Here is a 26,975-nt window from a genome sequence, read left to right as displayed (position 1 = left end):
CTCGCTTTTTGGACTTTCAGGAGTACTTTGTAGTCTGCATTTAAATAAATAAATAAAAGTCTAAAAAAATCCTGAGACAAAAACACACACATCACACACACATCACACACACATCACACACACATCACACACACATCACACACACATCACACACACATCACACACACATCACACACACATCTCACACACATCACACACACATCACACACACATCTCACACACATCTCACACACATCTCACACACATCACACACACATCACACACACATCACACACACATTTCATATACATCTCACACGCACATCTCACACACATCTCACACACACATCACATACACATCACACACATCTCACACACACATCTCACACATCTCACACACACATCTCATACACATCTCACACACACACACACACGTTTTTGGTGTTTTTTTTTTTTTTTTTTTAAAGATCAGCGTTTATGACATCCAGGAGAGGACACACCCACTAACACACAAAGCGGCCACGCTGAAAACAAGCGGTCAGGCCGGTTTTTCTATCAAAGAGCCGATTGGCTGAAACCGAAGCGAACTCCGTATTTAATCCCTCTGGGCCACGCCCACTCCTCGCAGGACAGGATGTTGGGAAGAGGCGGAGATTCGTTGGGGAAATACAAGGAAAAAGAGAATAAACAAAGGAAGCACACCAATAACAATATAATGCCTGTACACAATGTTCCAGAAAGATCTTTAGTGTAAATAACCAAAAATGTGTTCATAGGGTTCGAACAAAACTATTAGCAAAACTACTTATTTGTAAAACACTACAAAATATAAACTACACATGCAACTGCAGCCTGGTTAGAGATCGAAGTACAATAGACAGACACAGGGAAATTATAAAAATAATAATAATAATATAAACAAACAAATTTATTTATTTATTTAACAAACAAATAATAATTTAAACAAACAAACAAAAAATTTTTTTTTTAATCTGTATTTTTTTATGTAATAAAAAAGCAGTAGCATTCAATACAGAGACAATAGTACATTTTGTTAATTACATTTTACTCCAGGAATATCTACAGAATTGTTCACTATTTAAAAAAACGTTTCGATGTTTTGTACGTAGACGCTGAAGCGCAAGGAAAAGGAATACGAGCACGAGATGGAGAAGCTGGCGAGGGAGAAGATCGCCACTCAGCAGAGACTGGCCGAGCTGAAGAACGACCTGAGTCAGTGCATGGACATCATGGAGATCGACCGCATCGTCCGGCAGACGGTCCAGCCTGAAGATGACCAGGCTTCCACATCGACGGCATCAGGTACGGCGTCGTTACTCACTCGGACGTGCTTAATAATGCGCTGGCTTATTCTTTCAGTCTCGGGAAACGTGTTCTGTCTCGTAGATCAGACGCTTTAAATCCGATCGTGTGGAAATGTTCTCGCAGGTCGAACATTTTGTTTTTGGTCAGACTGAATAGTTGGTCGTGTTTCCCTTAATTTATTATGGATTGCATTCTTAATATGCAGTGGAAATGAGTACAATTATAGAATTTGTGCAGTAATTCCTCACAAATAAGACCGTAGTGGTTCAAACGACTCCAGGGATTTTCCTGCATACCAAATTTCTGGTGAGAATTCTCCTGTGACCGATTTGTGATTCAATCCGCTCGTAGCTGGTTTGATGAATGCCGCCCTCTGAGGGCAAATACGATAAAAGTTGCATATCGGAACATATCTATGGTGAATGATTACATCGTCTTATTTTTTTTCTTCTAACATGAGAACTATACTATATAGATAAATGCTGCACTGTATTAAATGTAAATGTATTAATTACCATCAAGAAAATCTCAGAAATCCGTTTTATTCGTCTTTCTGCAGAAGGCGAAGACAACTTCGAACAGGATGCCGAAGACGGAGCCCCACCCTCATCCCGCTCCTCGATCCTGGGATGTCATCCGGCACTGTCTGAGCAACGCGCCCCCGTTCTTCCTCCTCCTCCGTCCATCCTCCAGTCCCACATTGCCTTCCAGCACAAACCGACCAACCCTCCACAGCCCCAGAGCACGGCCATCGCACCTCAACCCAGCGTCATCGCGCACGCCTCCGTGTCTCACGCATCCGTCATCCAGGCGGTCAACCACGTGCTACCGGCTGCTTCCAAACCCATCGGGCACATAACCGTCCACCCGGTGACCCTTTACCCGCAGACGGTGGCTGTCTCGCAGCCGCAAGTTCTGGGCCACATTACACAGACGCTGGCTCATCACCCCCAGAGCCACAGCCACGTGAATGGTGCAGCAGTGGGGCAGCAGGGCACCATGGTGGGAAAACCCACAGCTGTAGTGGCTCACCATCATGCGGGTCTTGTGGGGCAGGCTGTGCTTAACCCAGTGACAATGGTGACCGTACCGCCTTTTCCTGTCAGCACACTTAAGCTAGCATGAGACATGCAGGTTTGTGTGTGTGTCTGTCTGTGTGTGTGTGTGTGTGTGTGTGTGTGTGTGTGTGGCATGTGAAGAACATCCGAATGGTCAGAAGAGCACAGGAATTTGTCGTCGTGAGCGTGCCCGGCTTCACGGCATGCACCAATCACAGAAAGGTCTACCGTCACGTACAGTCGACTGAACGAGAAACACGTGATGCACTTGCAAACCTTCAAATCACGAAACGATGGCTGACGAAAACAAAGTGTCCGTTTTCACTCCCTCTCCGTCCTTCGGTCCCGAGCCTCCTCTCCTGATTAGCTATCGTAACCTAAATGTCTCAGGCATCACTTTCACATACAGTCATGAAACAAAATTTTTTTTTTTTTTTTTTTTTTTTTTTTTTTTTTTTTTAGAAATGTTTAAAAAAAAAAAAAACAGACACAGAAATCAGATGATCAACGAGAATGCAAAATTTTGCATTATTATCAGAAAATATGATCGATTATTGGGCTGGCAATTCGATAATCTGGACATCTAGAAGTGCCTAACCTGTCTAATGTACAAGTCTAACAGCGCCCTCTGTTGCTTAAACACGGTACTGCTGTGCTTTTTCAGAGGGACTGTTCAACGATGTCAGCCGCAGGCATTCAGCGACCAGGAGAGCACTGATGAAACATAATCAAGCAGTTAGCCTAGAAACACACCTCTTCCATTACTGTTGTGTTGCCGATATTTCTTCACGACGCGTGTATACCACTAAGTTCCCGAAGTCTTCTACCGGACACGTGACTAACATCTACAGAGAAGCAGTCTCACGTTGCTCCGCTAGTCACACCTGTTGTGTGTCTGTCAGTATACCGTATGTGACACAGTTTTGTGTTTATTTTTAATTGTTTGGTTTTTTTTTATTGGTTCTTTTAGAAAAGCCACCCGATCGTCACCTGCTCGTGTGTTTGTTTGTTTGTTTTTGTTTTTTGTTTTTTGTTTTTCTGTGTGCGAGTGCGTGCTAACTTTGAGGAGGTTTTCACGGTATGGACATTTCCTCAAAGTCTTTTTTCTTTCTTTCATTTACTCCTTTCATTTATGGTCCACTTCAGCTGTCTGTACGTCGATGGAACCTAATAACATCCGTGTACCATGTAACACTCACGTGACACATTCCTCGTGTTGCTTCCTATATATATATATATATATATATATATATATATATATATATATATATATATATATATATTATTTACAGTCATCCTACAAACCTTTTTTTTTTCCTTTTTTTTATTTTTTTATTTTTTATTTTCATTACTACAAAATGAAAAACTCTGCTAAAGAGGATTCGATGCTCTGACGTACTGTGTCTCATTGCTACGTACTATCAAATGTAACCAGAACACTGTGATACCCTGCTCTTAATTTACAGACCCCGTCTCCTTCAAAAAAAAAAGAAAGAAAAAGTAATCGAGTCTGGGGCTTCGATTTATACACCTAGATGATTCATGTGATTATATCCACTTTAGATGTGAATTTCTTTCTTTTTTTTCCCCTGAATCTGACGACCGATCGAGAAGTTTTCATGTAATAAAATAGAATGATACATGCGGTGCTTTATATTCGGTAAAAAAAAAAAAAATACACACACAAAAAAAACACCCTTTTGTAACAAAAAAAAAGAGTAGTTTTTTTTTAAGTCTATGTATGTGTATATATAAATGTGATGGATATGCACGCATTCACATATACGTGTATGTATTTGCGGATTACACTGTTGCCTGATTTTTGCATGTAGATTGCAAATTTTTTTGTTTTTGTTTAGCATCAATCCCCTCATTATTATTATTATTATTATTATTATTATTATTTTATTTTTTTCGGGACCATGTCTAATACTGTATGATGTGGTGGGGACCATTAGACCTCATTCTAACATTGATATTATATATACATATATAAAAATCTGCATTTTTTCCCTATGGAGAAAGTTTAAGTTATATATCGCCTGTACATTTTGGGCTGCATTAAAATCTAATTGTCCACCATGAAATAAAACAGTAATAATGTTGAAATATGCTAGAGTAATTAAAAGAAATGACTATTCATAATAAATCTTACATTTACAAAATGTCCTGTATTCTCTCTATTTTTTTTATTTTATTTTTTTTATGTTGATCACTGGATAAAATATATACACAAGCGACGTTGCATGCTAAAAAAAAATTCCAGGATTTTATTTTACTTTATTTTTTTTAAATTAATTTTTACAAATGGATGACTGGATATGTCTCGTTCTGTTTCAGTTTCCATGCTGCATTTGGTCTTGGATCCTTTGCAGCATCTCTTGCATTCTTAGTAGCTGCACATAAAACAAACACACACACACACACACACACACACACACACACCAAATCAGATAGAACAACCAGTTTAAACCATAGCTACAGTATTACTACTTATATACACCATATAGACAAAGGTTTATGTATCTGATGTATGGATAGATGGTGAACTCCATGTGGTCTTTCAGGACAGCAACCTCCTCATCAAGACATCTTTTTGTCATCAATTGTCAGACTGTACCTGACTAGGAAGGACGATGTTCATAATAATACTGTCTGGTGTTTATAACAGTTTATAATCACACCCTCCAGTGTCACCCAAATGAATATGAGGTTCACTTTTGAGTCTGTTTCCTCTCAAGGTTTCTTTCTCTTCCATCTAAGGGAGTTTTTCCTCACCACAGTCACCACAGTCACCTCAGACTTGGAACGGTCGAGCATGATGGTCAGGTGTCCACAAACCTCTGTCCATATAGTGTACTATCTACAAAGACTAAAGGAAAGATGGCAACATCTGGATATTCCTGCTGTATTACACTGTATACAGTTTCTTCATCGGAGCTCCATTTTAAATCTTTAGAAGTGCAAAACCTCAGGAATATACAATACAATGGCATGCAATAGAATCTGATCTAGGAGCCGCTGATCATTACAAAAGAGCTCAGAATCTGATTATGATGATGATCATGGTGATGATGATGATGGCGATGACACAGTGAATGACTAATTAAGAGAGTCTCAGCCAAATCACTCCAGTGTTCATTTATTCAATCTTTCACATGATTTATCAGTTTGTAATAAAATATGACTTATTTTCAAACACAGCTTTAAAGATCATTTCATATGTATTTATTAGGTTCGATGTTTTGCTGAAGTACGAATTCTGACTACAGTCTCAATTCATTTAGAACCTTTTCAAAGCTTTTTTTTTACCTCCTCGTCTTTCTCCCAAATGAGCCGCTCGGTTTCGTCGTCCAGAGGCACCAGAGATAAGTCTGTACTGCTTTCTCTCAGATATTTACACAGACTGCCATGAACAGGGAAAGAAATCAGCAAAACAAAAGGTCCTTAAAATAATAACAATACGTGCAAGGAACGAGACATTCGCATTCGTGGTACTATCCGTAACATCTGTGGATCTTTCTACAAACCTTCTAATGCCCCACATTATTGCTGGCATACACAAACACGGCTGTAGAATTAATCTAATGAATGTGTTTATTCCTACAATCCAGGCATGGCTAATTTCATGAGCTAGTGATTTTCTTATCTCTTAATCATCTCCTAAGCAGTCTGAATACCACTGCACATATGCCAAACACTGTTTCGAACAAAATCCATCAAATTAAAAGTCCTTAATGCGACGAATCGTCCTTGCTCTTCGATCCGGTGACTATTTATTGTTCTAAACGGCTCTCACTGAGTCATTGGGTTTAACAGTTTGTGCTCCTGCTGGAAATTGGTGGAAATGATTACATATCGAAAAGTTACTAGCTACTAATTAGTTCGCAACCTTTAACCTTTAACTACCATCATGCTGCATTCCCAACTAAAGCTTTCCATGTGCCAGACATCCTCGTATTAGGAAGTTCTTCGATCTTTAGCGTGAGACTATGAGAGTGACCTCTTGTGTGCTGTGTGCAGACCTGAGCTTTCTCTCTCTGACCACCATGCGTGTCATGTTCCGGATGCACTCAGAGCGGTAGTTCTCATAATGGGTTTCCTGCGTCACGTCCTTCAGGTCCTGCATGTGGGTACGAACCAGCATGTTCCTAAGCTTCAGGAAGTCCGAGTGGGCGGGATTTTCCACTAAAAACGTACATATCATCAGCAGTGTTATGTAGTGCATGGTGTATGGGATCATTATTTAAACTGGGTATTATACTGATTAAACATTTGAAGCTTCATCAGTGACAAATACTGTATTCAGTGGAGAAGATTGCGTTCGAGTCAGGATTATTATCTCATCAAATTTATCGCAATTATTCCAACGGAATAAGAATGTGACCACAACACTGCTCTCGTTTTTATATAAATACACAACACAGATTCTTCATTAACTTGTCTATATAAAACTAAATCTATTTTTAATTATATTTTGGCATGATAAACTCATCCCACACAGATTTATTCAGGGTCCTCTTAGCCTAGTGGTTATGGTGTTACATCTACAGATCAGGTTGTGAGTTCAAACCCCAGGTCGGCCAATCTGGGCCCCTGGGTGAGGCCCTTAACCCTCAGTTTCATGAGAAGAAATAAAAACGTAAGTCGCTCTGGTTAACGACGTCTGCCAAATGCTGAAAATGTAATGTTGTGGGCCAACTGTAAAACGTTAGTTCCTGTTACAATTACTCACTACCTTCTTTCTCTCTCTTTCCTTATCTTTCTTGGCGTCAGTAACGCAAGCTGTCAGAGAAAGAGAAACTGCAAAGTTCTGTCGTTTACTTCTGACTGTCGCAAAGCGCTGACACAAAAATGTTCCCATCAAAAATAAAAAAAAATTACTTTTTTATATCTTGCTATGTGGACGATCCAACACACAAGTCCCTGTGTACGTTAATACTATAGAAACAATGGCAAAATATTCATTCATTCATTCATTCATTCATTCATTCATTCATTCATTTTCTACCGCTTATCCGAACTTCTCGGGTCACGGGGAGCCTGATGCCAAAATATGAAATATAGAAATGTAATAAACATCTGATTTGTTGCTATAGTACGTTATTTATTGTAATGTAACCTATTTGTTCAGTCACTTATTTTCTATCATTCAAGCTGCTGTTGATGACAAGTCTTTCTTGTTCAGTTTGTTTTTATTCTAAAAGACAGATTAAAACAAAGAGCTTTTTGCTATCGCATTAACAAACTTCTATTATCGATCACGAGACATGCGTCAGATTGACCTCTGTGCTCGTTACAGGCTTAGTCGGTTCAGCAAAGCATTAGAAATAAAATGAAATGTGAAACATGCACAGCTTCAGTATGTAATACCTTCGACCACACCCCAGGGATACACACGGCCTCGGACTCTCCTGCCTTTGATTTCGACAACGATGTTACTGCCGACCACAGCAAAGGGAATACTATCCTTTAGAGAACAGAGCACATAATAGACAGATCAGACCTTCAATTAATAACAAACAACAGAAGAGAAAGAATACAAAATGCTAAAAAAAAAAGTATGAATGCTTTTCTAACTTTCAGGTCTTCATCTTGGATTCTAACGTCATCGTCCGTGTCCGAGTCACACTCGGGGAACTGGTAGATGTTGATTCCGAACCTCTGGATTTCCTCTCGGATCTGTTGGAAGCAGGGCGTTAAAGCCACGCTGTCATAAAACCCACACACTGTTGAAACAAGATGGTGACATGCGCACCTTTGTTTTCTTCTGTGACAGCTCCAGTGGTGTGAGGCAGTCTGCTTTTCCAAGCACAGGCACCAGGTTGACCTTCTCATGTAGAGCTCTCATAAACTCCACGTCTACCGGCCTGAGGCTGGAGACACAGTTATAATAAACAGATAAAATAATGAGTTTAATAATTAAGTAATAAATTCTTAATATAATCAATTCTGCCTTTTTTTTTTTTTTTTTTTTTTTTACCCATGGCCATATGGTGAGATGAAATAGAGGCAGCAATGGACTCGGTTGTCCTGAATGTTCCTGCGGTTCAACCCACTCTCGTCCCTGAAGTATTTCTCAAACTGATGGTCGACAAAATCCAAAACCGGCTTCCAGCTTTAAGGTGTATAAAAACATGTTAAAAAATATGGCTACCGCCTGCTATACAATACATGGCCATAATTTTGTGGACACCTGACCATTATGTCCATCACAGTTATAATATCCTCCATTCTTTTGGTAAGTTTTACCACAGGATGTTGGAGCGTGGTTGTGGGGCATTGTGTTCATTCTGCCACAAAAGTGGTAATTAGTGAGATCTGACACTGATGGAGGCCTGGGGTGCAGTCAGGACATTTGGGTTCTGCCACTTTAACCACACTGTTCTCATGCTGGAGTAGGTTTGGGCCTCCAATGTAATTGAATTGTTACAGAATACAAAGGCATCTTATGCATGTGTGTGCTTCTATCTTTTGTAAAAGTTTGGATATGAAGGTCAGGTGTCCACAAGTCTTTGGGGTATATAGTCTATCATCACCTTTCAGTGTTGTTGACAGCATCTCCAAAGCCTGGTGTGTCCACAATGGTGAGCTTGAGTTTCACACCTTTCTCTTCAATACTGATGGTATGTTTAGTGATTTCCACTGTTTTGCTGATCCTTTCTGTATACAGGGAAATCACATTGGCAAATACACAGTATTTCATTCATTCATTCATTTTCTACCGCTTATCCGAACTTCTCGGGTCACGGGGAGCCTGTGCCTATCTCAGGCGTCATCGGGCATCGAGGCAGGATAGGCACACCTGGACGGAGTGCCAACCCATCACAGGGCACACACACACTCTCATTCACTCACACACTCACATACTACAAACAATTTTCCAGAGATGCCAATCAACCTACCATGCATGTCTTTGGACCGGGGGAGGAAACCGGAGTACCCGGAGGAAACCCAGGGAGAACATGCAAACTCCACACACACAAGGCGGAGGCGGGAATCGAACCCCCAACCCTGGAGGTGTGAGGCAAACGCACCCCCACACAGTATTTCATAGTTCTTAATTAGGATTCTGCCGCAAATCCATTTTAAATGTTTATTACCCAGAGAACAACAGGATCTATTATATTTTATTTGTTGAAATAGTAGATATAACAGATATATTCAGAAGTCACAGAATCGTAAACGACTTGCAGTATTTTCACATATGAAACCTTTCTGACGTACCTTCAGCGTTCAGCAGTGTCCTGTCCTTGTAGACATCTGTTAGGAAAAGGCTGTTGACCAACGTGGACTTTCCTAAACCAGACTCCCCTAGATAGATTTTTTAAAACAATTACAAAGAAGTATGTATTAATAAAATATCTTCAGAAATGTGATCTTTCTTCTTACTTAATATTCACTCTCATGCTGTGAACTCACCGGCTACCATCAGCGTAAAGGCAAAGCCTTTTTTCACAGATTTCCTGTGCACTTGGCTGGGAAGCGTTGCAAATCCAACATATTCCTTATCTTGATCCTTTAAATAATTACAGAGAATAATTACAGGCTAAGAAACATATTACAAGTTTGATGTAAACCTCTTGAAGATTTCAAACATTACCTCAGGAGAATCATAAGGATCTAGTCTACTCCAGGGGCTCTTAGCTCGTGAAGGACTAAGCGGAGACTCTAGATAGCTTTGGGAAGTGAAGTGACAGCGGTGCAGCAGGTCTGGTTCTGAGCCCTGCAGGTTCCTTCTCACTCGACGCATGAAAGTTGGTGTGTCAGGGGAGTGAGAACGAGTTCTTCCACCCAGGTCCTTGTCCATCACGTGCATCTCTCGTCTAGGAAACGTGTGCCCTGTTCTGGGCGGCAGATCTCTCATGGTATACACCAGCTTTGTGTTCTCGGGTTCCTTGAAAGATAAACTGGACAGCTGATCCACATGCATGTAAAGTTTATTAAGATTCATATTTCTGATTGTTCTGTTTATATTTTTCATTCCACTTTCTAATAAAAAAAAATCTATAAAAATGTTTTCCTTTAGAAAAAATTACAGAGGATACGAAGATATCAGAGAACCGTCCAAGATCCCACAGCCCTTTAGAACTTTAGATGAAATGACTGCATTGTTTTGGCATTGCTTCTTGAACGTACTTTATCTTTTTTTATCGATTGATTGATTGATTGTATAAAAAAAACAACAACAATTCATCCAGCCCTCTATCTGAGTATGCGTTTAAGATGCTGTTCAGGTTCTTTAATTAAGGGGAAAGATGTATTCTTTATTGTTATTCAACGTAAGCCAGCAGTGTCTGGAGAAGAGTTGCAGGATGACCTGAAAGCAGTGATTCCAATCCAGTTAACAATTAGCAATGATCAGAAAAAAAAGAAGCACAAAGATTTACTTAAATAAAAGGACCTGAACATTCAGATAAATAATAACTCTTTTCTGGAATAGTATACTCTGGTTTTTTTTTGCTCATGCTTATACGTAATTACAAAGTTAAAGACACTGTGTGTAAATTTGAAATGGATAAATGAACTGGACTTACATTAAATAACAAAACCCTAGTGGTTTCTCCTCACAGGCTGGTGTTCAAAATCCTATTTGCCCTGGAAATGCAGCATGTTACTACCTTTATCTCTTAAGCAGTGCGTATTCATTCTGTCACTTCTGATTAGTGAGCAGTCGCTTTAGCAGGATTAAATCCTCACATTAATTCCCTCAACTGCACTAAGAAATTGGAGACAGGTTTCAGGAGACAGGCTCTTTTTATTCGCTAACATCTCGGGCAAAACATATAAAAACTTTCTTTACTAAACCTAATGCACAGCTTTCATACCTCAGGTTCTAGTCCCAGTGAATGTGTAAGCATGGGAAAACAGGGACAAAATAATCATTCAAGCACCAAAGCTTAGTACTTAGTAGCGACTTAGTATTTTTATAGAGTTTATTTACCACATTTACAATTTTTGGAAAGCTAGAATCGGGTTGTTTGGTAATTGAATAGAAATTACATATTGATGTGACATACTAAATTTGAATTTGAATTACATTAGGCAATGGTGTAGAATGTTTCATGAATAAATATGAACACTTCAAAAGACATGAAAAAAGAATAAAACCGAACATTTATTATTTCTCACCATGCTGTTTGAACATTGCCCTGATGAAGCGGTCTGTGCTCGTTCTTGGGTAATCCATCTGACAGAGCCCAAATGTGTTGCCGTCTTCTTTTTGCTTGTCGGTGCGTATGTCTTCCTTAGTGTGCTTGCTCTCCTTGGGGATTAAATCACCTCCTGCGGTGTTCTGTACGGTTTTGACGTCTTACACACAGCCAAAGGCAGTTAATCTTTGTGTTAATTACGCTTTGCCAGTGTTCACGTATGTCTAGCTGTGGGTACCGGATCCACCCTGGGGATTTCGACACTCGAATCCATTACCAAGTCATCGTTCATCAAAAAGTTTTGCAAAACTAATCTCAAAATAAATGATACTTTATACTGCACACCACTGCTGAATATGCAAGTCTGACTGGTGAAATGGTTATGAATCATTTTCTATAATGGCAGTTTTGACAGCAGTAACAATCATAAAAGATTTATAGGTCTAAAGCCATTAGAAAGTTTGTGTTAATGTCAAAAATAGCTAGGACTATTCCCTACCTGGACACTAGGGGGACATTTTGGTAGTTTTTGTGTCATGTGCTTTTGTTATTATTTTGGTATCACCTGTGTTAGCCCCGCCCTATCCTTAATCCCTTCCCACCTCTGCACACCAGTTCCTTGTGATTCAATGATTGTTCTCCTTATTTATACCAGTTGTCTTGTGTCTATTTTTTGCTGAGTCATCGTCTCTTGTTTGTTGTCTTTGGTTTGCTCCTGTTTGTGTTTCCGGTTTCCTTGTGTTTCTAGACCTTTATTTTTTACCCTTTTTTATGCTATCCCTGCATTTGGATCTTTTTATCTGTGAAGACACCCCATGTTCCGTGACAATTAATGGACTCACTGCAATACAGCATTATACATTTACGGGATTTAGCAGACACCCTTATCCAGAGTGACTTGCATTTTTATTTTAATTTATACAATGAGCAATTGAGGGTTAAGGGTTAAGGGCCTTGTTCAGGGGCCCAGCAGTGGCAGCTTCGTGGACCTGGGGTTCGAACCCATAACCTTCCGGTCATCCCACACCTTAACCACTGAGCTACCACATACTATTATAGTAGTTTCTATAGCAACAACTCATTCGTGTGGACTTGAATGCGTTTTTTTTTTTTTGTTTTTTTAAAAAAAAAGCTATTTTAACAAATAAACGCAGGACTGTAAAACTCACAATACTTTCTGTTAGGAAACATTTACAGAAGGAGTCTCCAGTGTCAGAGCTTTATAACCGTTGGTAGAAAAATTTGCGAAGAATTTCTGCTGTATATGTAAAGTGATAGAAATTAAAATGAATTATAATTCATTATAATTTATTATATCATGTTCAATAGCATGTTTAATCTAAACTCAAAAAAATCAACCAAACATGTTTCTTGACATTTTATTTGTTCTTGCAATATTCCCAGCAGTGGATATTCCTTCTTCTTCAATATCATCTTTCAAACAGAATCCTAAATGGATAAAAAGGGGAAAATATCTACAGATTTATAATGAAATAAAAGCCAAAGACAGCTTTAGAGAGAGACCGTTGTTTCCTACCCGATAAGTAGAAGGGTCTTGGTTCTGGTACAAGATCTGAGTACGGTAATTCTCATACAATACATCAGTCTTGTCTTTCAGGTTCAGCATGTGTATATCTACCAGCATGTTCCTCAGGAGCATAAAGTCACAGTGAGCAGGGTTCTCCACTGCAACAAGACATGAGATCAACAGAAACAATTCAGTTGAGAAAGAAATATACAGTATATTGTGAGATATTTCCAATACTAATTACAAAACTCACAAATTCAACATTTAGAGAAGATTTAAATGGGATTAAATGGGATTTATTCTGTCTCAAACAAACCACGGTGTGTTTCCAAATATGTGTGTTTTATATAAACAGGTTAGAACACAGAAATAACACACGGAAGAGGACCGAAATTACCAACTGCGTCTGTTTGAGCAAGGTGGTCTTGGTCCAGCTCCAAAGTAAACTCTTGTATGGTCCAGTAGTGAGAAGTGGGATGGTTGGTTACAGATATTAGGACAATTTTTATTTCAATTTATACAACTGAGCAAATGACCATTTTAAATTAGTCATTTTTATAAACATCTATTCATGTATTTGTCAATTTTTGTCACCAAATGATCTCTTCCCTCTTCACTTTATTTCTGACGAATGAACAGGTTTTACAAGTACGTTTTAAACCCTACAGTTTTAATGGGGATTCTATTATATGGATTATGAATCCAATCTAAACCGAGATTAAACTGGAGTGAATGCGCCCTAAATATGGTTTCACATTCTTAATCCATTTATCTAGTACCACATACCTTCTATAATGCCCCATGGATAAACACGAGCTTGAACATACTGGCCGTTTCTCTCCACTGTTGTGTTGCTCCCGATTACTGCAAAGGGTATGCTCCTCTAAAGCAGCACAATGAGAATGAGAACCAATATATGACCCCTGGGAGCATCAAGTGTCCATTACATTGCAATTACTATGCATGGATGCTAATATAGGGTATATCTGAAACCTACAAAAAAATAATCTGGTATCCCATCACCTTCAGGAGAGTGTTGTGTTTTCTTAGGTTCTCATCATCATCTGAGTCACATTCTGGGATGTCATAGATTTTGATCTTGTGTCTATCAATCTCTTCCAAAATCTGAAGGGACAAGAGGCACAACGTTCTATCAATCATTAAAGCTCAACCTAAGTAGCATCCTAGCATACAATATGTGTTTCTTTGCTAAGAGGAATGTGAAATTTCTCTCACCCTGGTTTTCATATAATGAGTCTCTGAGCGAGTCAGGGTATCTGCTTTAGCCAGCACGGGCACTATATTGACCTTCTTATGAAGCGCCTTCATGAACTCTACATCAATCGGTTTCAGGCTGCCACAACAAAGGAACACCAAAAGCACATTAAAATATTTTCCTCTAATAATGCTGAGTCAATGTTGTTCAATTCAATGCTGTAATTTTTTTATGCAAATTGAGTCACAACAATTGTAGACATTATTATGGCAAATGTCAATACTTAGAACTGATGGTATTTCTATCACCTCTGTAATTAATCTAATATCTAACTCAAGGTACAAAACAAAATAAGTATTAATATATTTTATCCAGTAACCATTAAGGAAAAAAAATACATGAAGGTATTTTGAAATTCAGGATTATTACCCGTGTCCAGTAGGCGAGATGAAATAGAGGCAGCAATGCACCCGACTGTCCGGAATCCTTATACGGTCTACACGGATCTCTGCATTTCTGTACTTCTCAAACTGCTGGTCAACATAATCTACCACAGCTTTCCAACTAAGGGCACAACCACACAAGTTCTCGTTATGTTTCTTTTCTATGTTTGTGTGTACAGTACTATTTTAGGAACGTAAGATTAATGTACATTTCTTTCAATTACTGAAATAAGCAGCATATACAAAAGCTCCTCTGTTCCTAATGCATGCGAATGCTTTTCCTTAGTGGTTTAACAGGGGTCAAAAATCACTCTACTTCACACAGTTGTTCTTTGAAGTTTGTTCTTTAGCGCTTGGGAATAATAAACTACCTGTTAGTGTTGTCGATAGCATCTCCAAATCCTGGAGTATCCACTATGTTGAGATGTAGCTTAACTCCGTTTTCAACAACTTCTAATCTCTTCTTGGTGATTGTTACAGTTTTATTTGTCTTTCCTGTGCACAGACAAAATACATTTCTGATCAGTCTTTTGAAGCTGCAGCAAAGTTACACACAAATTATCATTTGGATTAACCTCACCTTTAGCTTCATCAGAAGTCCGGTCCTTATACAGATCAGCATGAAAGAGGCTGTTGATAAGAGTGGACTTGCCCAAGCCAGACTCACCTGCAACCATGAAAGATAATCTCACTATGGTTTTAACATTTATAGATATCTATAGATATATACAAATCTTTGTAATCGTAAATGTGTGAGGGTTTCTCATATATATTGAGTACTATGAGAGCAAGCCATCATATTACCAAGACACAGAAGTATATTACTAAGACAATAGCTGTTCATACAGGTTAGTGTCTTAGCGATATGATGGATTTAGTATTACGATTACAAAATTGATGCTCATGTAACATAAGTAAACACTGGTGTTGCAGCTAACAAAAACTGGATAATTAAAAAAATGATCAGGTGTACATGTGTTCCTATAATAGTGAATGTATCATCTGAAACTGTTCTTAAGCTGTAGGTATTGATGTACATCTTCTGGAACTCAGATGCCAACTTGTAACATACCTCTATCATGAGTGTTATTAAAGAAGCAGAAATCCAGGAGCAGTTCTAAGAGGATTGCAGAAGTGTTTTTTTTTAATGAGCCCAGACATGTTTTCAGGAGATGGAGCCAGAGGAAACTCATGCAGACTTGGAGAAACCCCTGAGCTCAGGATCAAATTAGAGACCCTAAAGCTTTGAGGTACTCCAAATTTATTAGTATAAAGTAAATTATTTTCGTGTTTTTTTTTCTCACCTACTACCATCAATGTGAACTCAAATCCCTTTTTCAATGCTTTTCGTTGGACTTGGCACAACAACGTATGAAGCCCAACAATGTCCTTCCCTTGGTCCTTGGAGCACAATAGAGAGATGAATAAGTAGAAGCTTAAAACTATTGCCAGAATGCATATTATGATATCTAAAAGTTGAATCTGTTAAATGTTGTGTCATTTTTATGTTTTGTTTAAAACAAAAAGGTGTATTGATACCTCTGAGGGTTTATATGGATCGGAATATCTACACGGACTACTTGTGTTGTAGGACAGTGGAATAGTGCTGTCATCATTCGGATCCACCTGATGAACCCATTTGTGCGTAGGCAATGGGGATGTATAACGAAGTATGCCCTTTGAGCAGGTCTCCAAGTCGCTTGCTGTATCCGGTCTGGTTTCATCATTAGAGTCTCTGTTGCTGCTTTCTAAATCCCTTTTACTCTGGTTTTGAAATGGACAGCTGGTCCACTGAAATGAATGCATTTTGTGTTTAGGTAAAATGATTATATAATGTGTATGTGTGTCAGAATTCCTCTAAACTCACCAAGAACTTCTTTTCTAACTCAGCATCTATAGAGGGAGAAGAACAACAAAAACCAAATGAGCTCTTCATGAGAATAAATTTATAATCACATTCCTAAAAACAAATAGGTGTCTTTATTAAGATTTTCATTTTAAAATGTTTGGGCCACCTGTAATATCCAGCAAGTAGCTGCAACCTTCAAGAGCTTCCTCTTTGTCCAATTTGTCTACAACAAGCAGTACATAAAACATAGAAAAATGCACTCTGAATATAAAATAATTAGCTTAATTTCTGTATGCTTTGAAAAACATTTTTCTAGTGTTGCTATGATATTAGATTGCTATTTAGCAATCCACTTTCTAACTGTTTAGCCTCTCGTATTTCGAGCAGTATGAATGACAATAGATAGGCAGTTATTAACTATAAAATTACATTTAAATATTTCATTCATTCATTCACTACCGCTTATCCGAACTGTTCTCAGGCCACGGGGAGCCAGTGCCTATCTCAGGCATCATCGGGCATTTAAGGCAGGATACACCCTGGACGGAGTGCCAACCCATCACAGGGCACACACACACTCTCATTCACTCACACACTCCTACACTACAGACAATTTTCCAGAGATGCCAATCAACCTACCATGCATGTCTTTGGACCGGGGGAGGAAACCGGAGTACCCGGAGGAAACCCCTGAGGCACGGGGAGAAAGTGCAAACTCCACACACACAAGGTGGAGGCGGGAATCGAACCCCCAACCCTGGAGGTGTGAGGCAAATGTGCTAACCACTAGGCCACTAAGCCACCATCCCCCCCATTTAAATATTTAATATATTAAAATTAAAAATACAATTAAAAATACAATTCCGTCCTAATTCGTTACTCACGTTTGCTATCTTTTGGGTCCATATTAGCACCTAAGCTTTATGATCAGGATTGTGTGACTCAGTGAAGCCAAACTTTCTGAAGAATTTATACATTCTTTATCAGAATCAGAATCAGAATCGGGTTTTAGTGCATCGGGTTTTATTGCATGAATACAGAATATATGACAGATCAGTTATGTACATAAAGTTCTCAGAGTGCATGGTAGTGCAAATAACAGTAGCTATTGTGCAATATTGTGCTTTTGTACAATATACAGCAGCAGTAGTGTATGTAACATATACAGATGATGTGATGACTGACAGTTCTGATAGGACATGAGGTTCAGTGGTTAAGGCTTCGGGTTACTGATCAGAAGGTCGGGGGTTCAAGCCCACAAACTGCTGAGATATCAACGTTGGGTCCTTTAGCAAGGCCCTCACCTGCTCCAGGGTCACTGTACTATGGCTGACCCTGTGCTCTGACCCCAGGGCTCATAATAATAAAGCAAAGCATTTCACTGCATACGTGTGTAAGTGACAAATAAAATTTGATAATTATAGTGAGTTGTTAATCAGGGTGATGAAGTGTTAAAGAGGGGTATTTTCTTAAGTCCACTATCATCTCCAGTTTTCAGTGTGATTAGCTCTAGGCTGTTCTGACTGCACCATGACACCAGCCGCTTCACCTAATGCTGATATACAGATGTCGCCATCTTGGATGTGTACGATAAGTGTAGTACATTAATACCTCGTGCATTCGCGTTAATTTTCATTGAATCTAACTCGTTTTGTCACAGAACTGTTTACAGATTACAGTCCCATTCGTTACCTGGTTTTACCTTAATGTGAGTGCAAAAGAAAACGAGAGCCAGTGAGTGAACTAGTATGCTGTAGGGGGTAACATTAGTACACCGTACTGTAAATGCGCTAGTAGCGCTAGTATCTACTCACCTCAACCATTTATTTATTTATTTATTTAGTATTTTTTAACTTTTAAATGAAATTAAAGTGCTTTTAATTTTAATTAAATAATCATTTTTAGTGACTCGTACCAAACATTTGAGAATGTTCGAGGTATTACTGTGATTTGAATCTGAATCGAGTTTTTGCACGTGAGTCATTTTATGGCCAGGTTCGCCATAATTATATATATTTCCCCCTCCATCATCATATCAGAATTAAATGTAACTTATTCTAAGTGCAAACCAATAAAACATGTATTTGTATTGCCGTTGTTTTATTGTTTTGCGTTTGGTTCGTTCTATGAACCGACTCTTTTAGCTGAACCGACTCTTTTAGCTGAACCGACTCTTTTAGCTGAACCGACTCTTTTAGCTGGACCTTGAGAACTGACTCTCACAAATAAGGTAGATTTTAAAGATGGTTTTATTTGGATGTGTAGGCAATGAGTTTAGTTTAATCAAAATGTTTTACTACTCATTTTATCCTTTTTTTTTTTTACTCGTGATAACATTTTCTTTTAATATCCAATAGTAAAAACAGTAGCTTTGTAAAAAGTTTTATGCAGGTTTGCATAGTTTATGAAGAAAAAGACCTGGTTATAGTATCCTTTTAAGGATAAGACAAGCCATGATTAGTAACCCTGCAGCTTAGACTTATTCCTATTAACCCTCCAATCAGGCAGTCATTTATTTTTTACATTTAACATTTACAGTATTTATCAAGAGAACGGTACAAAAGTGCTTTGAAAAGTGTGTTCTATCAATAAATACATCAGAGCTGGCTCACTAGGTCACAGACTCAGGATGCTGTCAGCCTAAACCTCTGTTAAGAAGAATTATAGCACTTTTTTGTCTGGATTATTACTGGTATTGCTGGTACACCATTTCTAATTGAAGCAAAACTATCCAATGAGATACTATAGATTCAGTGGCACATATATGACTAGCTACTTCAGTCACATGTCTCCCTTCAGTCTCACGACTTCTTGTATCACAGTCTGAAGTGACAATTGATAGTAACCGATTAGACAATCGGAAGCGTATGGTACAGAGACCTTTACACAGAAAACAAGACATTAATATATTTCTGAAGATTTCAAAAAGGTTTTTATTTCAGTGTCATAAAATGTTTTTATGTCAGTTTCATGGTTGAAATTTTATGACAGGTTTAAAAAAAAGTTCTGCACTTTAAATAGCCACACATGGTTTATATAAATAATTTATGTGTAGATATTAGCAAATAAAATAAAAAAACTATACAACATTAGCCAGTTTGTACCTGGTTTTATACAATGATTCACATTTTTATAAGTTAGTACATTAGCCAGACACAAATAATGCTAACTTCCAGTCTGTGCCTCAATTTGAACAGTAGCCGTATCAATTTGCTCACTTACATTAGCGCCAATATTATTGCTAAATTCACTTGCTACAGTGAAAATTATCTATTAAAAAGCAGCAAAGATTATCCTGAAATGACCACATCTATGAACGAATTGTCCCTTCACAGTTTGTTCTTAGCTTGTCCACAGGTTCTTTAAACAAGGTGATGTACTTCAAACAAAGTAAACACTGAGCATCACTTCGGAACTGACGCTCGCCTGTCTTTTTGTTCCGACTGGAAACCGTTTTCATGCTGAATTTCGCTGTGGTTTTCCCAAAACGCTTTCCGCACCTTATCCAGATCTGAGATTAGAGGAAGTCTGATGTCCAGATGCATCAGCAAGCTTTCTAGCCATTCTTCTAGCTTGGCAAATGAGGGCCTATGACAGAAGGCAATATAAATAATAATAAAACAACGTTTATGTGCTTGGTCATCTGTGCATCTATGTTGTGCAGAAGCGAAAAAGATTTTAATCCTACCGTTTGTCAGCTTCTGTGTCACAGCAAAGAGCTGCAAGTGGAAAGAAGCTGGATGGACATTCTGCTGGATAGTAGCGCTTTAGAAATTCCTTGACTCCTAGTCCAAATTCAATAGTGCGGGGGAGGTAGTCTGGATCCGCATACACTCTGCCAATAATCTGGTGCAAAGTAAGGGATGTACGTTTACATGGTACGTTTAAAAATAATGTAACAAGTAATTAATATTTAAATATTGATTACCTCACAGAGAATGATTCCAAAGGAGAAGATATCAACACGTTCATCATAGCTAATACCTTAAGAAGAAGAAGAAATAGAACATGAGCTCATGACTAGGAAAAATCAGTACAGTAGATGCTTTGGTCTGTTTGCTTCATTGCCGTGACTCACCTCGCATCATCTCAGGTGCCATCCAGTATGGGTTACCCACCACTGTATATCTTTTTTTCCTATGTGGCTTACTCAGCTTTGATGCTTGCTCAGGAGAAGGATTCCTCATCTGAGATTTATCCTCCTTCAGAAGTCTTGCCAACCCGAAGTCCGCCACCACAACAGAATTGTTCTGTAAACATAAACCAAACTATTATGCTTGTAGTTGGCACCGAATCCAGATGTACAACTTCCGCATCCCTGAGCAGGATAAAACGCTACCTGAAGCTGAATGAATATTAGTAATAAACACTTCTCGTGCCACAGCATCATTAGTGAGCTTTGGTTGCTAAGCAACATAACAGACAAATAATTAAGGTATCCTGCTAATTCTATCCAGTGATATAAGTGAAATGTTTTATGATTTTAAATCTTGGTTTATTAATCTAGTATTCTGTTACTGAGATGTGGTCATATGTGTAGCTGCATACAAAAAAAAAGAGTTTCTGTTGGAGCAGAAGGACCAGACGAAGAAGCATCATGATTGTTCTGCAATCTCACCTGTCTAACAAAACAGTTATGCGAGTTCAGATCTCGATGGATCACATTCATGGAATGTAGGTAGGCCTATAGAAAGAGAACAAGATGTTGAAGATACAAACGTTGGCTGAGAAAAACCCTTCATATCATGACATATTTTTGTCACGTAGACATTACAGCACAGTGAAATTCTTTCTTCGCATATCCCAACTTTGGAGGTTGGGGTCATAACACAGGGGCAGCATTGATACAGCGACCTGGAGCAGAGAGTGTTTAGGGCCTTGCTCAAGGGCCCAACAGTGGCAGCTTGGTAGTGCTGGGGCTTGAACACCAATCAGCAACTCAGAGTTTTAATCTCTTGAGCCACCATTACCATGTAAACTTTCTCAAAGTTCTGAAAACTACATTCATTCATTCCTGAACTGGATTTTTATTTTATTGTTATGTTGGAGCATTTTAAAACCCGGTTAAAGTGAAAAGGAAGATCATTTTTATTCAAATCTGTTTTCTTTCACATGTTGGACATTTTGATAGCTGATATATGATTAAAAATTGAACTGATCAGGTTTAATTTCCTTTCACTATGGCATATTGGATATCTTTGTAGGAAAGTGGGCTAGACTTCATTAATTAAGGTTGTAACAAATAAATAGTTTTTAATGAATTCAATCTGTAATAAATACACACACAGTAATCCATGTTTGTCACAAGAAGTGCTTACCATCCCTGCAGAAATGTCCTTTGCATAGCTTACTCTTAGTTTCCATGGATGATCGCTGCCCTGTTAGATAATTGATTTAAAAAAAATCGTTTATTGCTATTACGCCACACAATATTTGATTCCATTAAGAAGATAATGGATCAGAAACATTTATGCACCATTTTCTGTATGGTTTCCCTCAGAGTCCCTCCTGGCACATACTCCGAGATAAAGTTTACTCGCTTGTCTTTGTAAAGAACTCCAATAAACTTTAGGACGTTTGGGTGATCCAGACAGCGCATCATTTTGACCTAGAACGACAGTAAAACCCACAAGATTGAGTTGAAACCCTGTTGAGAAACAAGTTATTCATCCCATGAACCTAAAACAATGATCACAAACCTCCTTGAGAAATGTTGTCTGGGTCTCTTCATCAAAACGAAGAAGTTCCTTAATCACCATGACTTCACCGGTTTGCTGATGTGTCACCTGATGATAAGCAGATATAGAAATTGTGATTAATGTCACATTATCTTTTGGGCAATTTGTTGTAGTTAAGTGTAACAGGTCATTTTTACCTTGATGGCTTGTCCGTAGAAGCCCGTTCCAATAACCTCTCCGTATATGAGGTCAGAGGGACGGAATATGCGCTGTGTTTTGTCAACTGAATCGACACGCAAAGATTCGGAGCGATTAATGTTTCTTCTGAGAGAGAGCAGCGGCAAGTGGCTTTGGGAACACGGGCTTTTTTCAATGCTGCAACTGCGCCTGCTCAGGAACAGGTTAGTAAAAGTGTTCCAGTTAGTTTATTTCATAAGCACTTTATTGTTATGTATTAAATGGTCACTTTTTGGGCTGTATTAGTTCCTACATAATGTTTTTGGTGCGTTGGCGGACATGGTTATGAGGCAGGAAGTCTAAATTCCCTGGTTGGTCTGCTTCTTCGTCCAACAGACAAGACTGATCCTCTGGACTAGAAAGGCCAACAGGGTTGTGTTCGACAGTGAGCTTTAGGCAGTGCTCAATGTCATGGATCATCCGGTCAATCTGGTAGAGATTAAAATTTGATGTTTTACAATAACACATCAGAACGAGCACATTAACTTATAGGCAAATTATATTAATGTCCAAGCCAGCATCATTGTAGGAAAATATTCATGATCATCTGACCAATCAGAATCGAGAATTTCAACAGCACTTCGAAATGAAATAGATTCCATTTTGTACGTAATCTCTTACCTCATCGGGTGGAATGTTTTGGGCGGCTTTTCCATTGATTTCAAGGAGAGTGTCTCCAACGTGAATCATTTCCTTAATTTCAGGACTGGTTGTGGACGTATCTAACCTGGAAAGGGTAAATGGTGCAGAATGGGACAAGGTTTGTGGTAGAATTTCTAAGAAGATGGTGGTATGTATTATGTACTATAGACTCACTGAGATACTTTGATATTGGAGCTTTTTCCATTAACAGGACACTGATCCACAGTGAACGCCAGACCTCTCCTGCTCTCTGCTGAAGCAGGAAATGACACCAGCGCCACAGTGTGAGGAAGCCGGGAACATCCTGTCCCTGAATGCCTTGCTGCTGAATGCTGATAATAACAGTGCTCACTAAAAACGAGGTAAAGAAAGACAGTCACTGGACAAATCCTGGGTAATATTGATATGAACAGCATTCATATCTTATACACCCATGCATTATTATTATTATTATTATTATTATTATTATTATTATTATTATTATTATTATTAATGCATTAATTTCTTTATAATGTGCCTTAAATCTAAACAAACCAGTATAATTTGGAATGCTCCACTAAAGCGTATGAATCCCCATCTCCGATGAACATGCTGCATTGTTCGCAGATAAAACATTCTGAATGATACTTGTGCTCCCCCGCCACCTACGGAAGAAGGAAGCAGATTTTTACAGAATATTAATCTCAAAGCAAAACACAAAGAAGGAGAGGATGTAGAGTTCAAGGTACAGTATAAGGGAAGGGTGGTGGTGACATCAGCACTTGAAATATGAGCTGGATCTGTACAAAGAACGTATGAACGGAAGCAAGAATGAGAAAGAGTAGAAAGGTTTGCGTGTCATTTGAGATCGTTTAGGGCGGAATAATCCTCACGATATTATTATAGGATCATGATGACTCTGCTCTATACAGTCATTACTAAACTCACCCTGTGTCTTAAGTAATCTTAGGAGAGTATCATTAATTGGATATTTGGAGATTCTTACCATAATGACGCCAGTGGTGATGATTTCTGAGCATCCACGACACTGTTCTCCAAAGCGAGCCCAGTAGTCCTTTTTGCAGAAATACTGTCCATCTCGTTCATAGTACCAGTGAGAGAGTGCAGAGTTACACACGCAACACCTTCACATAGTGAAAAGACAGCAGCTTATGACCTTAGATTTTGGTATTGCATTAATAATGAAACAAAATCCCAATGCTTTCTCACTCGATTAATTCCATAGGCTAGTACCCAGTGAATTGTTAGATAAAGTCCTAACCAGTTGAGAATCGACAACAGTAACTTTATTCAGCTGTGTTTAATACAGCAGGTGTATATCATGTCACCATTGTACTCATTAACACATCATTAACCAGGGTTGCCAGGTTTGAAACAAATCTCCACCCAGATTCACATCTCAAAAAACACAGTAAAAATTAAACTATGCGCAAAAACTACTTGTGTGACAAACAAGATGAACCGACTCGGGTGCACACACATTTCTGAGGCACAGACTCCATAATGTCTTAATATATTATATATACTATACTAATATATTAGATTCAAATCTGTTTATTTGCTACAAAACAAGATCTTGAACGCCCCTGAGTATTTCTTTCTTATTTTACAAAAAGCGACTTTGTTAACCCTGCCATGAACAGTCCAGTCTGCAGGCGCTCCACCATTTAAAAGGTTTATAGAACAAACCCCAATTCCCCAATTAGCCAAAAATAAACTATATAGCTATAGAACTATAGAACTTTATAGCTACATGAGGCAGTGAGTTTGCTGCAACACAATTGTTAAACTTTTTTTAAAGGCAAGAAAATGAACAGAACATCTGCTTCTTCTTCTTTTTTTTTACACATTACTCACCCCTTTAATCTTACATTAAAGAAACTGTAAGCTGTGTTATTGGTAATATGTCGCTGTTATTGAAAAATTCTCCAGATACAATCTTAGACATTTAAGTTCTAACCCACTTCATATTTCGCATATGTGATGATCACTGAAACTTTACTGATGTTTTTATAAAAACAGCTGCTGACAGCACCAGGGGACGTTTATTAAACTGTCACATCTGTACAGGAAATTTCTCCTTTCCCCTTGATCGTGCTGTTTCTTCTGTTTCGTCTTTCTACCAAACAGAAACCATCACACGACGACAAAGAAACGAACAACGTTTTAGTGCTTCTGCACACTTCCTTTTCTCAGTAAATTGAAAACAGACTGCAGTCTTTCTTGTTGTTGTTGTGATCTCGACTTATGCGTCTCCGCCCATTTCTACTTCTCTTAGTAAAATAACGCCATTTTTTTTTATTTCCCAACCAGACTAAAATTACGCACCAGACCGGAATCTGATTAGATATGATCTCTGTTCTGTGCCCATGTTTTGGAATCTCAGCATGTGTTTCAACAACAAAAAAAAAAGGTGGAGAGATAGCGGTAAAAAAAAAAAAAAAAAACCAACGTTTCTGAACTCTTTGTGCTTCACAAACATGAAATAAAGTCTCGTAAGTAAAGTGTTCAGGTCACTGTTTAGGTTGGAATAAAAACGCGCAATGACGCACAATAACGCACAATAACGCACAGGATGCGACTTTGAAGAATTGAAAGTGTAAATCATTTCCTGCTACAGAACAAAAATGTAACTGCAGATTTACATACAACAGAATTAGGGAGTTCCTCCTTTGACTAATTTCACATACATTTAGAAGGAATGGTGAAGAATTCAACCTACCTTGCACTTAGTCTTCTCATGTAACGCTCGTCCTGTTGAGACATGTGTTTCTGTATGGTACAAACCGGTCTGTGTGCGTGCTCTCTCTCTCTCTCTCTCTCTCTCTCTCTCTCTCTCTCTCTCTCTCTCTCTCTCACCCACTCACCCTTTCTTGGGGAAGTAGAGGTGGGAGGAGAGGAACCCCAGCTGTACGGAAATACGCTCTCCAAACGCATCGGTATTCTATCGCGTTACTGTCTTTCTTTTCCATGCTGCACACCAGATGAGATATACTGTTCTCGTGTATACAAGGAGAACTTTGATTCTGTGCCCACCACCGTATCTGTACCTAACTTTAGCCCGACCCTGTATGACAGAATGCTCTGGTCAGCAGTTAAAGACAAGATAAAGTTACACTCCCACCTGATATCCTAGAGAGAGCAGATGTAGAGACCAGCTCATATATCACCAGACTCCTTCTGTGTCTCAGTGTCAGGGAGAATAACAGGAAATGATCAGCATTTCATTTCAATAAGATGTAAAATATACTTTGCCATGTATATAAATATATATAGTCACGTTAATATGTTAAAATTATATAAAGAAATATTAACTAGAAATTCCGCTTAGTCCACTCTATCACATGCACTATGATGATGATGATGGTGTTTTACTTTTTTTATGCCCTTTTCCATCAGACTGTATAGTTTTTTTCTATGAATCATCCACGAGTAAAATGACATACTGTAAGGTGACATTTCCTTAATTTTGTGCCACCCAAATGAGGACGAGGTTCACTTTTGAGTCTGGTTCCTCTCAAGGTTTCTTCCTCTTCCATCTAAGGGAGTTTTTTCTCAGACTTGTTTATTAGGGGTAAATACAAACCAATTAAATATAAGTCTGATATTATTCTTGAATCTTTCTATAAACCTTAGTATAATGTTAACCTTTTCGTACTTTTTGCAATATTATTTATGTTTACTTATGTTCTGTAAAGCTGCTTTGAGACAATGTCCTATACTGCGCTATACTGTACAAACAAATTTGAATTGAATTGAATTGAATTGAGGGGGGGGGGGCACGGTGGCTTAGTGGTTAGCACTTTCGCCTCACACCGCCAGGGTCGGGGGTTCGATTCCCACCTCCGCCTTGTGTGTGTGGAGTTTG

The 26,975-nt window shown here is 38.6% G+C and overlaps 4 protein-coding genes across 8 annotated transcripts in view; 1 reads left to right on the top strand and 3 right to left on the bottom strand.

Annotated features, from left to right (window-relative positions):
* Positions 1 to 4,527, top strand: part of mntb (MAX network transcriptional repressor b) — an 18,312-nt gene extending 13,785 nt beyond the window's left edge. For both annotated transcript variants that reach the window (XM_027177366.2, XM_027177364.2), the window contains 2 exons: positions 1,109 to 1,301; positions 1,864 to 4,527. In XM_027177366.2, coding sequence (XP_027033167.1) covers positions 1,109 to 1,301; positions 1,864 to 2,429 — 759 coding nt within the window. In that variant the 3' untranslated portion in view covers positions 2,430 to 4,527. The remainder of the gene's footprint in view (positions 1 to 1,108; positions 1,302 to 1,863) is intronic.
* A 93-nt stretch (positions 4,528 to 4,620) lies between these two features.
* Positions 4,621 to 11,792, bottom strand: LOC113662495 (septin-5-like). The gene is made up of 13 exons (XM_027177382.2): positions 11,495 to 11,792; positions 11,191 to 11,198; positions 9,966 to 10,280; positions 9,785 to 9,881; positions 9,590 to 9,676; positions 8,902 to 9,025; positions 8,346 to 8,480; positions 8,121 to 8,238; positions 7,943 to 8,044; positions 7,736 to 7,832; positions 6,388 to 6,550; positions 5,675 to 5,768; positions 4,621 to 4,758 (listed from the first exon to the last, which is right to left on the bottom strand). The coding sequence occupies exons 1-13, from the start codon at positions 11,550 to 11,552 to the stop codon at positions 4,699 to 4,701; spliced, it is 1,458 nt and encodes a 485-aa protein (XP_027033183.2). The 5' UTR covers positions 11,553 to 11,792; the 3' UTR covers positions 4,621 to 4,698.
* A 1,087-nt stretch (positions 11,793 to 12,879) lies between these two features.
* On the bottom strand, positions 12,880 to 17,534 carry LOC113662494 (septin-5-like). 4 transcript variants are annotated; one of them, XM_027177379.2, is made up of 14 exons: positions 17,435 to 17,534; positions 16,717 to 16,773; positions 16,569 to 16,594; positions 16,241 to 16,492; positions 16,006 to 16,102; positions 15,774 to 15,818; positions 15,282 to 15,368; positions 15,073 to 15,196; positions 14,688 to 14,822; positions 14,279 to 14,396; positions 14,066 to 14,167; positions 13,829 to 13,925; positions 13,052 to 13,200; positions 12,880 to 12,963 (listed from the first exon to the last, which is right to left on the bottom strand). In XM_027177379.2, the coding sequence occupies exons 1-14, from the start codon at positions 17,454 to 17,456 to the stop codon at positions 12,952 to 12,954; spliced, it is 1,323 nt and encodes a 440-aa protein (XP_027033180.1). In that variant the 5' UTR covers positions 17,457 to 17,534; the 3' UTR covers positions 12,880 to 12,951. The 4 variants fall into 4 exon arrangements, 3 of the variants coding, with proteins under 3 accessions (XP_027033180.1, XP_027033181.1, XP_027033182.1); XM_027177380.2 differs by lacking the exon at positions 17,435 to 17,534 and adding an exon at positions 17,190 to 17,233; XM_027177381.2 differs by lacking the exon at positions 15,774 to 15,818.
* A 1,921-nt stretch (positions 17,535 to 19,455) lies between these two features.
* limk1b (LIM domain kinase 1b) lies at positions 19,456 to 25,977 on the bottom strand. Its single transcript, XM_027177372.2, has 15 exons — positions 25,830 to 25,977; positions 24,093 to 24,231; positions 23,642 to 23,751; positions 23,282 to 23,458; positions 23,087 to 23,192; positions 22,719 to 22,894; positions 22,426 to 22,615; positions 22,250 to 22,336; positions 22,027 to 22,158; positions 21,869 to 21,928; positions 21,169 to 21,234; positions 20,629 to 20,800; positions 20,479 to 20,534; positions 20,239 to 20,396; positions 19,456 to 20,138 (listed from the first exon to the last, which is right to left on the bottom strand). Exons 1-15 carry the CDS (start codon positions 25,871 to 25,873, stop codon positions 19,955 to 19,957), a joined length of 1,857 nt encoding a protein of 618 aa, XP_027033173.2. The 5' UTR covers positions 25,874 to 25,977; the 3' UTR covers positions 19,456 to 19,954.
* Positions 25,978 to 26,975: the final 998 nt, after the last annotated feature.

The sequence above is a fragment of the Tachysurus fulvidraco genome, chromosome 21 (assembly GCF_022655615.1).
Source record: "Tachysurus fulvidraco isolate hzauxx_2018 chromosome 21, HZAU_PFXX_2.0, whole genome shotgun sequence".
NCBI lineage: Eukaryota > Metazoa > Chordata > Actinopteri > Siluriformes > Bagridae > Tachysurus > Tachysurus fulvidraco.
Note: the sequence above shows the minus strand (reverse complement) of the source record. Positions and strands in the feature narration are given on the sequence as shown.